Below are 14,083 nucleotides of genomic sequence, written 5' to 3'. Positions count from 1 at the left end.
CCCACCGCAGTGACGTGAGACCCGCAGCGGAGCCGTCCCTCATATATGGTCATGAAGAGCGCTGGAGAAGTTCATTGGAGAGCTGGGCTGCGTCGGAGGGGAGATAAGTGCCGATAACGTCTAAAAAGGTGCCTGCTGCTTCGATTGGCTCCTCCTGCAGCTGGGACAGCATCTGCACAGATATATTGCCCTCCCATCACCTCCACTGCATCGTGGGTCCGAGGAGCTCCAGCAGCACGGCCGTGCTGTGAGGGCAGGAGCCTCAGGATGGGGACAGAGGGACTCCTGTCCCCTTGGGTGCTGTGGCTGCTCCTCTGGGCGCAGCCATGCAGAGGTAAGTGCCAGCTCCTCTGTTCCACAGCCTGGGGCCAGTGGGCAGCAGTGGGGTCACTGGGATCCCTCTGAGAGTGGGGTTGTTTTCCAGGCACCACTGAAATGAGAGGCAGAAGGTTCTCAGTCCCTTAGCCCTGTTCTTTAATCTGTGCCTGTCTGGGTGGGAGAAGGTAATCCATGTCCACAGCTCCCATGATTATGGCAGCCCATGTCTGGCTGCATTTCTAGACACTGTATCTTTGGGTACACTTTTGGGACCCCCTGTTCCCCAGCATCATGCCTCTGGAGCTGGAAGAGGCCCAGGTGGAAACAGAGGCCCTCAGTGATCTCCAGGGCACAGCCTACGTCTGGGGTGCCCCAGAGGGGTTGTGTGCTGCTACCTGCCCCTGGGATCTGGGGAAACCCTGACCCCAGGATGGCAGGTTGTGCCCCCCAGACAGAAGGTGACTGGGGCTTCTGCACCAAAGGTGGCAAAGAGGTGTCCTTCCTGGGGGGTCCTGGCCAAGCTTAGAGGCTGGGCTGACGGTAGGGATGAGGAGGGGACGCAGGTCGGGGGGGAACCTTGTGATTGACTCGGTGCCCCCTGGACAGACTGGAAGCCCCAGGGGTTTTGGTGCATTTTGGAGGTGCCGGGGGCAGGTGGGACAGGGCTAAGTATCAGTCAAGGAACATGGGGCTGTTCAGGGGGTGCTGGGCTGGGGACGAACGGGAGCCCTGTGCAGGGCTGGGGGGTGGTGTGTGGGTGGGCATGGGCAGGGAGCTTCTGGCATGGGAGGAGGTGCTGAGGGCTGTGGGGCAGTGAATGGTAGAGGAGGACTGGAGCTGGGCACCCCCAGCCCAGTGCACCCATGGGGACACCCCGCTGCCCCAGTGATAACCCATGGGAGCACGGCTCCCACTCTGGGGTCTGTGGCTATGCCTGATCCAGGGACAATCTCAGACCCTCAGTGTGGGGCTCGAAGCTCTCCTGACCCTTCCCCTGTTGATGTTTGAAGGGGCTGCGGAGGTGAGGCTGGCGGATGGTGGCAGGCGCTGTGCTGGGAGAGTGGAGGTGAAACACCAGGGCCAGTGGGGGACCGTGTGCCATTACGACTGGGACATGTCCGATGCTGCAGTGGTTTGTAGGCAGCTGGGCTGTGGGGTTCCTCTTGAAGCTCCTCACAATGGACACTTTGGGCCAGGATCTGGCCCCATTTGGATGGTTGCTGTTGGATGTCATGGCACCGAGTCTGCCCTGTCTGACTGTAGTCACGCAGGACGTGGTGAATCCTACTGTTCTCACAATTTGGATGCTGGAGTGATATGTTCAGGTAAGGGCTCAGCCCATTCCCACATTTTGGGGATGGGACAGGGGAAAAGGGTAACAGCTCATGGGTCACGGCACTGATGAGCTTGATCTGTCACTGCTGTTGCCCCACGGCCCTGGGAAAAGCCCAGTGGAGCCCAGCCCAGACACCGAAACAGAGCCTTGTCCTTGAACTGGGGCAGGCAACCCTGGGGAGGTGCCCGGGGCTGGGAGAGGAAAGCCCCCACCTTCCACATTGTGCTGGCTAATTCCCATCTTTCTCCTCCCGTTTGCCCAGGCCCTGTCCGGCAGGCTGGTCCCTATGCCAGGGGAATCTAGAGCAACTCCCCCAGCCACCAGCAGCCTCAGGGAAGGGCGTGCCATGGCCCAGGCCTTTTGGGTTGTACCCCCAACAGACAAGAGAACCTCAGCCAAAGCAGGGGGCTGTTCAGAGGGCAGGAGCACTGGGCTTAGGCGGAGGAGCAGGGTGGCAAGTGGCACCTTGTTCCTGTCCCAGAGTCACCCCATGAGAGCCAAACCCTGGAGACATGGCCCCTCCAGGCCATGCTGACCCACTGCCCAGCGTCTCCTGCCTGCCCTGTGCCCCGGGGGCTGTGCCAGCACCTCCTGGCTCTCCTCGGTGCCTGCCTTTGCACCGGGAGCTCGTGTCAGCCCAGGGCTTCTCTCTGCCTGCTCTGCTGCCCTCTGCCTGGCTGATAGCTGGAGACGTGCATGCCCAGCACCACACTCTGTCCCTGCCTGAGGACCCCCTTTACCTGCTCCCCAGATGTGCCCCATCTAACAGCAGCTCCCCAAGAGCCCCAGCAGCCCCTGGGAACAGGGGGCTTTTCTGGCAGCTCCAAGGGGTTCCTCAGCCTGGCCTGAGCCCGGTGGGGCAGAGCAGGCTGCAGCAGCCCCCAGTGCCTGGGCCCATTTCCCTTTGCCCACGTGCTGCGGGTGCTGCAGTGCTGGGTCTGGGGCCGGGCAGCCCAGGGGCTCCGGGCAGCAGCAGTTTCCCTGAGCGGTGCCTGCAGCTGGGGGCTTGGGAGAGAGGGCAGCCCATGGTTCCTGGGCGGGTTTCTGAGGAGCAGCAGGGGGGGCCTGACATGTTTGTGCCATCAGCACCCACTGAGAGCTGCTGGGCTGGCCGACGGGCTCTGCATGTGGCCACCTTCAGGATGAGGTGGGAGGTGGGCACGGAAGTGCCAGAGAGCTCTGGGAACTCACAGGTCTCCTTGGTTGCTCCAGGATTTGTCCGGCTGGTCGGAGGGGACAGCCCCTGCTCAGGAAGTGTGGAGGTCTACGACAGGGACCAGTGGAAAGCTGTCTGTGACTCCCACTTTGGTGCCAAAGCTGCTGAGGTGGTCTGCAGGGAGCTGCAGTGTGGCACAACCCTGTCCGTGCACGGGGCAGCTCACGTGGGAGAAGGGGCCGGTCCTGTCTGGGACAGAGAGCTGCAGTGTGTGGGGAATGAATCCACCATTCTCTTCTGCCCCTGGGGGGCCCCCAGGGACCAGCCCTGCACCCACGGCAATAACACTCATGTCACCTGCACACGTAAGGACTCGGTGTGGGATGGTGCCCACGGGGTCTGTGGTGGGGGCAGGAGAGCAGGGTGGGCACTGGGCTGTGGTGGGTGGGGGACAGGTGGGGTGAGGTGGTGGTCTGCAGCCCTAAAAGAGTGCTGCAGGAGGAGAAAGGCACATTGTCCCTTTGGCCTCTCCTGCAGCTCCTGTGGGAGCAAGAGCACAAATGTGGCCTCTCTCACCCTCCTTTGTCCCCAGAGTACACAGGGTTCAGGCTGGTGAATGGCAGCACAACGTGTGTGGGCAGGGTGGAGGTCGAGGTGCTGGGGACGTGGGGGACCCTCTGTGCCTCCCGCTGGGGCCTCTCGGACGCCCACGTTCTCTGTCGGCACCTCGGCTGTGGCTTTGCTGAGTCCATTCCTGGAGGAGGGCATTTTGGGAGAGGAACCGGCCCCGTCTGGAGAGACTCGTTCCACTGTGACGGGACTGAAGCCCACCTGGGGCAGTGCCCGGTGACTGCCCTGGGGGCCTCACAGTGCTCCCACGAGAACGCTGCTGCTGTCATTTGCTCAGGTGAGTGCTGGGCAGTGCTGCAAAGTGCATTTGCCCCTGGTGCGTGGCACGGCCACCCAGAGCTGGGGACCCCATGGCAGCACCTGGCTGAATTTCTGCTCTCACCAGGCCCGGCTCGCCCCATGTCCCTGCGGCTGGTGGGCGGAGGGAGCCGGTGCGACGGGCGCGTGGAGGTCTTCCAGCACGGGACGTGGGGCAGAGTCCTGGATGAGCAGTGGGACATGCAGGAGGCCAGCGTGGTGTGCCGGCAGCTGCAGTGCGGGGAGGCAGAGGCAGCCTACACCCCTGTGAGGGCCGAGCGAGGGCTGGGCCCCGTGGGGCTGCACGGGGTGCGGTGCACAGGGCACGAGGCTGACCTGAGCCTCTGCAACACCTCCCTGCCCGAAAGCGCAATGGCAGCAGGGATCGCAGAGGACGTGGGGGCCGTGTGCCGGGGTGAGTGGTGCTGCACATCCCCCAGGTGTGGGGTCAGGTGGGCAGCCAGCCCCTGACGGCCGGGGCTTCTCCCCGCTGCAGGGAGCCGGCAGGTCCGGCTGGCGGACGGGGCCGGGCGCTGTGCCGGGAGAGTGGAGATCTACTACCAGGGGTGCTGGGGCACCGTCTGCGATGACGCCTGGGACCTGGCCGACGCCGCCGTCGTTTGCCGCCAGCTGGGCTGCGGAGGGGCCGTGGAGGCAGCCGGCTCTGCTCGGTTCGGGGAGGGCTCCGGGCAGATCTGGCTGGATGGTGTCAACTGCTCCGGGGCCGAAGCTGCTCTCTGGGACTGCCCTGCTGAGGCCTGGGGGCAGCACGACTGCGGGCACAAGGAGGACGTAGGAGTCATCTGCTCAGGTCTGTGCTGGGAGTGGAGCTGGGAGCTGGGGCCTGGGAGGCTGGGGTGAGGGCAGAGCCAGTTAGGGTCAAGGCCATCAGTGGCTTATGTCCAAGGACGTTGCTGGGGCCTTTCCTCCTTCCAGAGTTCATGGCCCTGAGGCTGGAGAACAGCGACGGCTGCTCCGGGCGCCTGCAGGTTTTCTACAACGGGACGTGGGGCAGCGTTTGCTCCAACTCGATGAATACGAAGACAGTGTCACTGGTGTGCAAGGAGCTGGGCTGTGGGGATAGAGGGCAGCTGGATACATCCTCAGTCTATGCCAAGCTGCCTGGCACCGCGTGGCTGGATCATGTGGAGTGTGGGAAGAGCAATAGCTCCTTCTGGCAGTGTCCCTCTGCTCCCTGGCATCCGCAGTCGTGTGATGACCTCCGAGACGAGGCCCACATCACCTGCAATGGTAACTCTGATTCATCAAGGCACCAGGTCCTGCTCCCCACTGGGTATGGTGAAATGCAGAGAAGGAACCCAGAGGGGCTTTGACTTTCTGCATTAGATCTTGTTGCTGCTGGTGGCACAAAGGTGACTTCAGCTCTCAGAGCCACCCATGTCCACCAGCAGCAGTCAACAGGTGGGCTGCCAGTAGCCTCTGGGGTTTTGGTGCATTTGAGAGGTGCCTGGGGCAGGTGATGGACAGGAGGAAGTAGGGGCCTAGCTTCATGGGGCTTTTCAGGGGGTGCTGGTCAGTGGAGGAGTGGTAGCCCTGTGCAGGGCTGGGGGTGGTGCGTGGGTGGGCATGGGCAGGGAGCTACTGGGGTGGGAAGAGTGGGTTATGAGGGCTGTGGGGCAGAAAACGGCCCAGGAGGAATAGAGCTGTGCACCCCCAGACCAGTGCAGCCCATGGGGAGAGGAAGGACACCCCCAACACCCCAGTATCAGCCTGTGGGACAGGGCTCCCACCCTGGGAACTGTGAGTCTGCCTGGTTAAGGGGCACTCACAGACCTGCAGTGTGGGGCTTGCAGCTCTCCTGACCCTTCCTGTGTTGGTGTTTGAAGGGGCTGCGGAGGTGAGGCTGGCGGATGGCGGCAGGCGCTGTGCTGGGAGAGTGGAGGTGAAGCACCAGGGCCAGTGGGGGACCGTGTGCAGTGACCACTGGGACATGTCCGATGCTGCAGTGGTTTGTAGGCAGCTGGGCTGTGGGGTTGGCCTTGAAGCTCTTCAGAAAGCACACTTTGGGCCAGGATCTGGTTCCATTTGGATGGATGATGTTCACTGTAATGGCACTGAGTCTGCCCTGTCTGACTGCACACACAACGGATGGGGTCAAACAGACTGCAATCACAGCTGGGATGCTGGAGTGACATGTTCAGGTAAGGACTGAATTTGTTCCCTACCTCTGGGACAAGGACAGTTGTAAGGGACCTGGCTGTGACCTCAGGAAGCAACAAGTGGACACCAGAACATGGCTCTGGGTGTCAAGTTGCACTCTGAGCTGGCTCTGTCAATGCTGGTGTCCCTTGTCCCTGGGGAAAGCCCAGTAAGAGCGCACCCAGCCTGGCCCTGAAGCTGGAGCAGCCAACCCTGGGGAGGTGCCCGGGGCTGGGAGAGGAAAGCCCCCACCCTTCCCCATCGTGCTGGCTGGTTCCCATCTTTCTCCTCCCGTTCGCCCAGGCCCTGTCTGGCAGGCTGGTCCCTATGCCAGGGGAATCTAGAACAACTCCCCCAGCCACCAGCAGCCTCAGGGAAAGGCGTGCAATGGCCCAGGCCTTTTGGGTTGTACCTCCAGGAGACAAGAGAAGCTCGGCCAAAGCAGGGGGGCTGTTCAGAGGACAGGAGCACTGGGCTTGAGCAGAGGAGCAGGGTGGAAAGTGGCACCTTGTTCCTGTCCCAGGGTAACACCATGAGAGCCAAACCCTGGAGACATGGCCCCTCCAGGCCATGCTGACCCACTGCCCAGCATCTCCTGCCTGCCCTGTGCCCCAGGGGCTGTGCCAGCACCTCCTGGCTCTCCTCGGTGCCTGCTTTTGCACCGGGAACTCGTGTCAGCCCAGGGCTTCTCTCTGCCTGCTCTTTTGCCCCATGTGTGGCTGGTGGCTGGGGACGTGCATGCCCAGCACCACACTCTGTCCCTGCCTGAGGACCCCCCTTTGCCTGCTCCCCAGATGTGCCCCATCTAACAGCAGCTCCCCAAGAGCCCCAGCAGCCCCTGGGAACAGGGGGCTTTTCTGGCAGCTCCAAGGGGTTCCTCAGCCTGGCCTGAGCCCGGTGGGGCAGAGCAGGCTGCAGCAGCCCCCAGTGCCTGGGCCCCTTTCCCTTTGCCCACGTGCTGCGGGTGTTGCAGTGCTGGGTCTGGGGCCGGGCAGCCCAGAGGCTCCGGGCAGCAGCAGTTTCCCTGAGCGGTGCCTGCAGCTGGGGGCTTGGGAGAGAGGGCAGCCCATGGTTCCTGGGCGGGTTTCTGAGGAGCAGCAGGGGGGGCCTGACATGTTTGTGCCATCAGCACCCACTGAGAGCTGCTGGGCTGGCCGACGGGCTCTGCATGTGGCTGCCTTAGGGATGAGGTGGGAGGTGGGCAAGGAAGAGCCAGAGAGCTCTGGGAACTCACAGGTCTCCTTGGTTGCTCCAGGATTTGTCCGGCTGGTCGGAGGGGACAGCTCCTGCTCAGGAAGTGTGGATGTCTACGACAGGGACCAGTGGAAAGCTGTCTGTGACTCCCACTTTGGTGACAAAGCTGCCGAGGTGGTCTGCAGGGAGCTGCAGTGTGGCACAGCCCTGTCAGTGCACGGGGCAGCTCACGTGGGAGAAGGGGCCGGTCCTGTCTGGGACAGAGAGCTGCAGTGTGTGGGGAATGAATCCACCATCCTCTTCTGCCCCTGGGGGGCCCCCAGGGACCAGCCCTGCACCCACGGCAATAGCATTCATGTCACCTGCACACGTAAGGACTCGGGGTGGGATGGTGCCCACGGGGTCTGTGGAGGGGGCAGGAGAGCAGGGTGGGCACTGGGCTGTGGTGGGTGGGGGACAGGTGGGGTGAGGTGGTGGTCTGCAGCCCTAAAAGAGTGCTGCAGGAGGAGAAAGGCACATTGTCCCTTTGGCCTCTCCTGCAGCTCCTGTGGGAGCAAAAGTGCAAATGTGACCTCTCTCACCCTCCTTTGTCCCCAGAGTACACAGGGTTCAGGCTGGTGAACGGCAGCACAGCGTGTGCGGGCAGGGTGGAGGTCGAGGTGCTGGGGACGTGGGGGACCCTCTGTGCCTCCCGCTGGGACCTCTCGGACGCCCACGTTCTCTGTCGGCACCTCGGCTGTGGCTTTGCTGAGTCCATTCCTGGAGGAGGGCATTTTGGGAGAGGAACCGGCCCCGTCTGGAGAGACTCGTTCCACTGTGACGGGACTGAAGCCCACCTGGGGCAGTGCCCGGTGACTGCCCTGGGGGCCTCACAGTGCTCCCACGAGAACGCTGCTGCTGTCATTTGCTCAGGTGAGTGCTGGGCAGTGCTGCAAAGTGCATTTGCCCCTGGTGCGTGGCACGGCCACCCAGAGCTGGGGACCCCATGGCAGCACCTGGCTGAATTTCTGCTCTCACCAGGCCCGGCTCGCCCCATGTCCCTGCGGCTGGTGGGCGGAGGGAGCCGGTGCGACGGGCGCGTGGAGGTCTTCCAGCACGGGACGTGGGGCAGAGTCCTGGATGAGCAGTGGGACATGCAGGAGGCCAGCGTGGTGTGCCGGCAGCTGCAGTGCGGAGAGGCAGAGGCAGCCTACACCCCCGCGAGAGCTGAGCGAGGGCTGGGCCCCGTGGGGCTGCACGGGGTGCGGTGCACAGGGCACGAGGCTGACCTGAGCCTCTGCAACACCTCCCTGCCCGAAAGCGCAATGGCAGCAGGGATCGCAGAGGACGTGGGGGCCGTGTGCCGGGGTGAGTGGTGCTGCACATCCCCCAGGTGCGGGGCCAGGTGGGCAGCCAGCCCCTGATGGCCGGGGCTTCTCCCCGCTGCAGGGAGCCGGCAGGTCCGGCTGGCGGACGGGGCCGGGCGCTGTGCCGGGAGAGTGGAGATCTACTACCAGGGGCGCTGGGGCACCGTCTGCGATGACGCCTGGGACCTGGCCGACGCCGCCGTCGTTTGCCGCCAGCTGGGCTGCGGAGGGGCCGTGGAGGCAGCCGGCTCCGCTCGGTTCGGGGAGGGCTCCGGGCAGATCTGGCTGGATGGTGTCAACTGCTCCGGGGCCGAAGCTGCTCTCTGGGACTGCCCTGCTGAGGCCTGGGGGCAGCACGACTGCGGGCACAAGGAGGACGTGGGAGTTGTCTGCTCAGGTCTGTGCTGGGAGTGGAGCTGGGAGCTGGGGCCTGGGAGGCTGGGGTGAGGGCAGAGCCAGTTAGGGTCAAGGCCATCAGTGGCTGATGTCCAAGGATGTCGCTGGGGCCTTTCCTCCTTCCAGAGTTCATGGCCCTGAGGCTGGAGAACAGCGACGGCTGCTCCGGGCGCCTGCAGGTTTTCTACAATGGGACATGGGGCAGTGTTTGCTCCAACTTGATGAATACGAAGACAGTGTCACTGGTGTGCAAGGAGCTGGGCTGTGGGGACACAGGGCAGCTGGAAACATCCTCAGTCTATGCCAAGCTGCCTGGCACCGCGTGGCTGGATCATGTGGAGTGTGGGAAGAGCAACAGCTCCTTCTGGCAGTGTCCTTCTGCTCCCTGGCATCCACAGTCATGTGATGACCTCCGAGAAGAGACCCACATCACCTGCAATGGTAAATCTGATTCATCAAGGCACCAGGTCCTGCTCCCCACTGGGTATGGTCAAATGCAGAGAAGGAACCCAGAGGGGCTTTGACTTTCTGCATATGACCCTATTGCTGCAGGTGGCACAAAGTTGACTTTAGTTCTCAGAGCCACACACACCCACCAGCAGCAGTCAACAGTCAGGCTTTCAGCAGCTCCTGGGGGATGCAGAGGCATCTCCAGGCAAGGTCTCAGAGGAGACCATGCAGGGCTTGCAGGAGTCCTTCATCCACGGACAGCCTCCTGCTGCTCTGTGAACCAGGGACCCTGTGGGGATGCGCACTCAGGTCCCCCTTCAGTGCCGTGCATGTCCCCTGAATGAACGGGGTTCTGCTGCTGCCCTGACCCAGGCAGCATGGGGACGTGCGAGCAGAGGTCAGCCCTGCTCTCTCCTGCACGACCCCCAAAGCAGTCCCCTCAACCCAACTTCTCTTTCTTTTGGGACATGGACAGAAAGGCCGCAGGTGGCTGCATGCCCCAACTCCACGAGGTGCACAGGTAGGGAGCTGCCCCTGCGCGTGCCCCCCTCACCTGGCAGGGCTGTCCCAGCTGTCCCGGTGCAATGGGAGGTCGCTGCCTCCCCAGACAGGGAGAAGATCCGCGCCGTGGGAGGCAAGGACGGCTGCTCAGGCAGAGTGGAGGTCTGGCAGCGCGGCGCCTGGGGGACGCTGTGTGACAATGCCTGGGACATGCGGGACGCCGAGGTGGCATGCAGGCAGCTGGGCTGTGGCCCCGCGGTCTATGCCCTGGGCCAGGCTGCCTTTGGAGAGGGGACGGGCCCCATCTGGCTGATGGAGTGCAGGGGAACGGAGCTGTCTCTGCAGGACTGCTGGGCCCAGCCAGGGGACAGCGGTGCCTGCCAGCATAAGGCAGATGCGGCTGCGCATTGCTCAGGTGAGCAGTGGGGCTGGGAGACATCGCTGGGGGCTTGGCAAGGAGCTGGCTTGGGCGTCTGCCCTGCTGGATCCTGGCATGGCCCCACTGCGGGCCCGAGCAAGGGTGTCCCTGCAGAGTGGGAGGCTGGTGGTGGGTGGGGAGCAGCCTCTGTGGGGCTGGATGTCCCAGCACATCCCCTGCACTGCCTGCACTGTCCTGTGAGCAGCCCAGAGCAGTGGTGCTGGGCCCTGTCCCTGCCACCCTGCCCAGCCCCGCAGGAGGGACAATTCAGGTGGCACATGTTGGGGCCTTCTGCCAGGGAGGCTGCCTGGCCTCTCAGCCTGGCTCTCCTTCTGCTCCCCTGCAGCTGCACCCAGGACAGCAACATCCTCCCCACAAGCAGGTAAGTTGTCCTTCCCCTGGGGCTGGGTCTACCCATGGCCAGGCTGTGACCCACACCCAGGGGAAGGGGCTCCCTGCTGGGCTGTGAGACTCCCAGGAAATCGAGGGAGCTAGAAGTCTGTGATGTACCCAGAAGGCTGGGAGCTGCCCCATCACCCAGCCCTGTCCCCCCCAGCACCTGCAGCACCTGCCGCCTTGTGTGGTCAGGAGTGGCGTGTCCCACCCCCAACCTCTCCCAGGCCTGATGCTGCCCCTGCCATGTTCCTGCCCATGCAGATCCCCCCCGGGGCCCTCTGACCACCACCAGTGAGAGACTCTCGGTGCCTGTCATCATCTGCATCATCCTGGGGGCCCTCCTCTGCCTGCTCCTGGCCCTCCTGGCTGGGCAGGTGCAAAGCGCCAGGGCTCGGCGCAGAGGTGGGTCCTTCCCCAGTGGTCCTGGGGGGGAGATACCTCCTGGAAGGGCTGTGTGTGCTGGGGGTGTTGGTGTCCTGGGGCACAGAAACAGAGCTATGTGCTGCCTCTTGCCCCATGTGCTGCCCCACCTACTGACAGACCATGGGGCACCAGCATCAAGGGATGGAGAGAGCCCAGACCCTGGGGCATCAGTCCTGGGGTGAGAAGAGAAATGTGAGAGCTGGGCTGGGGGAGACAGGGAGGATGCACTGCTGGCAGTGCTCTGGGCAGCACTGGCAGGAGGAGTGTGGGGCAGCAGGGTCCATCAATGTGGTTCCAGCCACCCCCCAACAGGGCACAGGCTGTGCTATTGACGCGTGGGGCAGAGATGGAGCAGCTCCATGGGGAGGGGAAATGCAGGAGTTGGTGCAGGGTCTGCACTGGGACGTGACCCAGGGAACAAAGCGGCACAAGGGCTGTCTCCAAAGAGATGGTGCAAGGCTGACGCTGCCCCAGACCATCTCCATGGGGATACTGCCCTCCCCGGGGTTGTGGCCGCAGTGCCAACACAACACAGTGGGGCTGTGCTGTGGGGACAGCCCTGTGCTGGCCCAGGGAATGGGGCTGGGGGAGCCCAGTGGGGTCCCGTCCCTCTCTGCCCATCCCCAGACCAGCCCTGCCTCTGTCCCCAGGTTCCGGGAGAGCTGGGGAGCCCTTCCCTGAGGCCGTGTATGAGGAGATCACTTACAGCCTGGCATTGCAGAAGCAGCCGAGGTTCAGTCTCTCAGGTCGGTGCAGGTCCCTGCAGGGGCACATCTGCAGGGCCCTTTCTCCCTGTCCCAGAGCAGGGTTGTCCCCTGCAGCTCCTGCTCATGGTCCCTGAAATGGTTGGGCCGTGAGGTCTGTGGGAGAACATCCAGGTGCTGGGACCCAGTTAGGAGCTTCCTCCCCACCAGCTCTGCCCATCCCAGAGGGGACAGCCCCCCTCTGCCTGGCCCTGCACCCAGGGCACAGCCAAGGGCTGAGTGAAGGTGCTGTCTTAGGGCAGGTCTGGGAGCCTCTCTGAAAAATGCCTCGTCCCAAGGGAACTGGTCTCCCCCCATGGTGCCCATCCCCAGCAGTGCTGACCACAAGTCAGGGCAGCAGGGCTCATCACAGAGCACCCGCTGCAGCTCTCTGCAGGCTCCTCTTCAGAGGGGTCCCTGACCCAGCTGCAGCCCTACCCCAGGCACAGTGAGGAGGAGGATGGTCTGGAGCCACCCCAGGGATCAGAGCTCGGGTGGGGGGAGAAAGAGCTCCATGTCTCCTGCCTGCAGACAGACAGACAGCAGTGCCACTGAGTGCCATCATCAGAGCTGGAAGGACGAGGGCTCTGCTTTGGCCCTGACACCAGCAGCGTGTCAGCCCTGTGTCCCCGCACACCCTCCCATCCTCTGCTCTGCACGACATCTCTTCTCACTGCCACCACCTACTCTCGTTTCAGATGTCCCTGTACTGCCCAGAGGTGACCCAGCGGATGGCTACGACGATGCTGGGGAGGTTTCTGACCCTGGGGAGGATCCTGTCCCTGGGCAGGGGGACTGGGAAGTGCCCAGGATACCAGAGGAAGGAGATGGGCCCAGGGATGCAGCCACAGGTGAGAGGGTAATGCAGCGCTGCCGCTTCCTAGGTGACAACCCCAGGGCCAGACAGGTCCATGCTGTATCGAGAGCCTGACCTCCCAACATGGAGAACCTGCCCTGGGATATTTCCGGGGGCCTGGAGAATGGGCTGAATGTCTCAGAGCTGGCAAGGAGGAGGAAGGTGATGTACAGCCCCGAGGGGCACCCCACAGACCCAATCACAGCAGCCTGCCTTGATGCTTACAGGGGGAAGCCTGCGCTCCCAGAGAAGTGCTGGGGACCCTGGAGCTGAGGGAGACACCTCGTCCCCTTTCCTGGGACGCATGGGCTATGACGATGCTGAAGAGGTGTCCCTGGCATGTCCCCACGAGGACACCCAGGATGTGTCACCGGAGCCCCATGCACAAGGGTCCCAGAGCCCCAGGCCAGCAGAGCCCAGCCCTGCTGAGCAGCTGGGTGCAGCCGGGAGGGAGGAGAGCTCAGTGCCACTGGGAGAGCTGTGAGCCCCAGGGAATGGTCTCCCTTTTCCAGAAGGCAGCAGACACACACGGGTATTTCCCCTCTTGGTATTCCCCTGTTTTTATGCTGTGTGTTGGCAAATGTTAATATTAAAACCCTCTGGGGGCTTTGCCCCAGATCCAGTGCTTCCTTGCCCAGGTGTCGGGGTGTCTCTCTGAGGCTAACCAATTGGAGTAGAGCTCAAAGCTGTAATAGTGGGGAACGGGCATGTCTTGGGACCAATGGGATTGGGGTCTGGCTGGGGGGATGCCAGAACCCCCAGTCCCTGGATTATATTCCTGCTGACGGAGACATTTCCATCCCGCCAGCCACAGGCAGTTTCCAGCAAAAGTGGCTCTGTGTGATGCCTCATGATGCACTCACTGGTAGCACCCATCTTCTACAGCCTTGGGCCCCCAAGGAGCCCAAGGATGTCTGCCCAGCACCCACAGACAGAGTAACCTCTCCTGCAGGATCCAAGTGGAGAGAAGGTTTGGACCCCTGGGCAGGAACTGGCACCCAAACTGCCCTCCCTGATCCTGCTGGTAGGTCCTCCCCAGCTCTTCCCCAGCAGACTCCTCTGCAGCAGGCTGAGAGATGCTTTTGGTAGTGGGGTGGTGGGCTGCAGGGGGTGCTGGATGGTCTGGAACATCTGTTTAGTCCCTTTGGGTCAGCTGTCCTGGCTGTGTCAGGGACACCTTCCTCAAAATCAGGTTGCTTAAAGCCCCATCCAGCCTGGCCTTGAAGGCTTCCAGGGATGGGGCACCATCCGACAACCTTTCTGGGCAACCTGCTCCAGTGCCTCACCACCCTCAGAGTAAATGATTTCTTCTGAATATCTAATTTCAATCTACCTTCTTTGAGTTTAAAGCCATTACCCCTTGTCCTATTACTACATCCTCTAATTAATTGCCTCTCCAGCTTTCCTTTAGGCCCCCTGTAGCTACTGGAAGGTTGCTCTAAGTTCTTCCCAGGGCCTTCTGG

The 14,083-nt window shown here is 62.9% G+C and overlaps 3 protein-coding genes, 1 long non-coding RNA gene and 1 pseudogene across 8 annotated transcripts in view; 1 reads left to right on the top strand and 4 right to left on the bottom strand.

Moving 5' to 3' along the window:
- Positions 1–13,260, top strand: part of LOC308184318 (antigen WC1.1-like) — a 146,797-nt gene extending 133,537 nt beyond the window's left edge. Inside the window, exons 3-18 of the mRNA XM_080571356.1 lie at positions 1,329–1,643; positions 2,867–3,175; positions 3,403–4,152; positions 4,234–4,548; positions 4,674–4,988; positions 5,585–5,899; positions 7,153–7,461; positions 7,689–8,438; positions 8,520–8,834; positions 8,960–9,274; positions 9,759–10,199; positions 10,549–10,584; positions 10,860–11,000; positions 11,672–11,767; positions 12,463–12,615; positions 12,848–13,260. Of these exons, the coding sequence (XP_080427482.1) occupies positions 1,329–1,643; positions 2,867–3,175; positions 3,403–4,152; positions 4,234–4,548; positions 4,674–4,988; positions 5,585–5,899; positions 7,153–7,461; positions 7,689–8,438; positions 8,520–8,834; positions 8,960–9,274; positions 9,759–10,199; positions 10,549–10,584; positions 10,860–11,000; positions 11,672–11,767; positions 12,463–12,615; positions 12,848–13,104 (5,132 nt within the window). The 3' untranslated portion in view covers positions 13,105–13,260. The remainder of the gene's footprint in view (positions 1–1,328; positions 1,644–2,866; positions 3,176–3,402; positions 4,153–4,233; positions 4,549–4,673; positions 4,989–5,584; positions 5,900–7,152; positions 7,462–7,688; positions 8,439–8,519; positions 8,835–8,959; positions 9,275–9,758; positions 10,200–10,548; positions 10,585–10,859; positions 11,001–11,671; positions 11,768–12,462; positions 12,616–12,847) is intronic.
- LOC308184367 overlaps positions 1–14,083 on the bottom strand; it is a 295,002-nt gene that overhangs the window by 147,363 nt on the left and 133,556 nt on the right. The gene's annotated exons all lie outside the window — the stretch shown is intronic.
- LOC308184326 (olfactory receptor 14A16-like) overlaps positions 1–14,083 on the bottom strand; it is a 169,329-nt pseudogene that overhangs the window by 40,917 nt on the left and 114,329 nt on the right. The window lies entirely within an intron of this gene.
- LOC308184344 (olfactory receptor 14C36-like) overlaps positions 1–14,083 on the bottom strand; it is a 195,479-nt gene that overhangs the window by 110,232 nt on the left and 71,164 nt on the right. The gene's annotated exons all lie outside the window — the stretch shown is intronic.
- Positions 1–14,083, bottom strand: part of LOC308184361 (olfactory receptor 14C36-like) — a 155,969-nt gene that overhangs the window by 119,198 nt on the left and 22,688 nt on the right. The window lies entirely within an intron of this gene.

Source organism: Anser brachyrhynchus (assembly GCF_964034855.1).
Source record: "Anser brachyrhynchus genome assembly, chromosome: 31".
In the NCBI taxonomy this organism is placed as follows: Eukaryota; Metazoa; Chordata; class Aves; order Anseriformes; family Anatidae; genus Anser; species Anser brachyrhynchus.
This window is presented reverse-complemented; position numbering and strand designations above follow the sequence as displayed.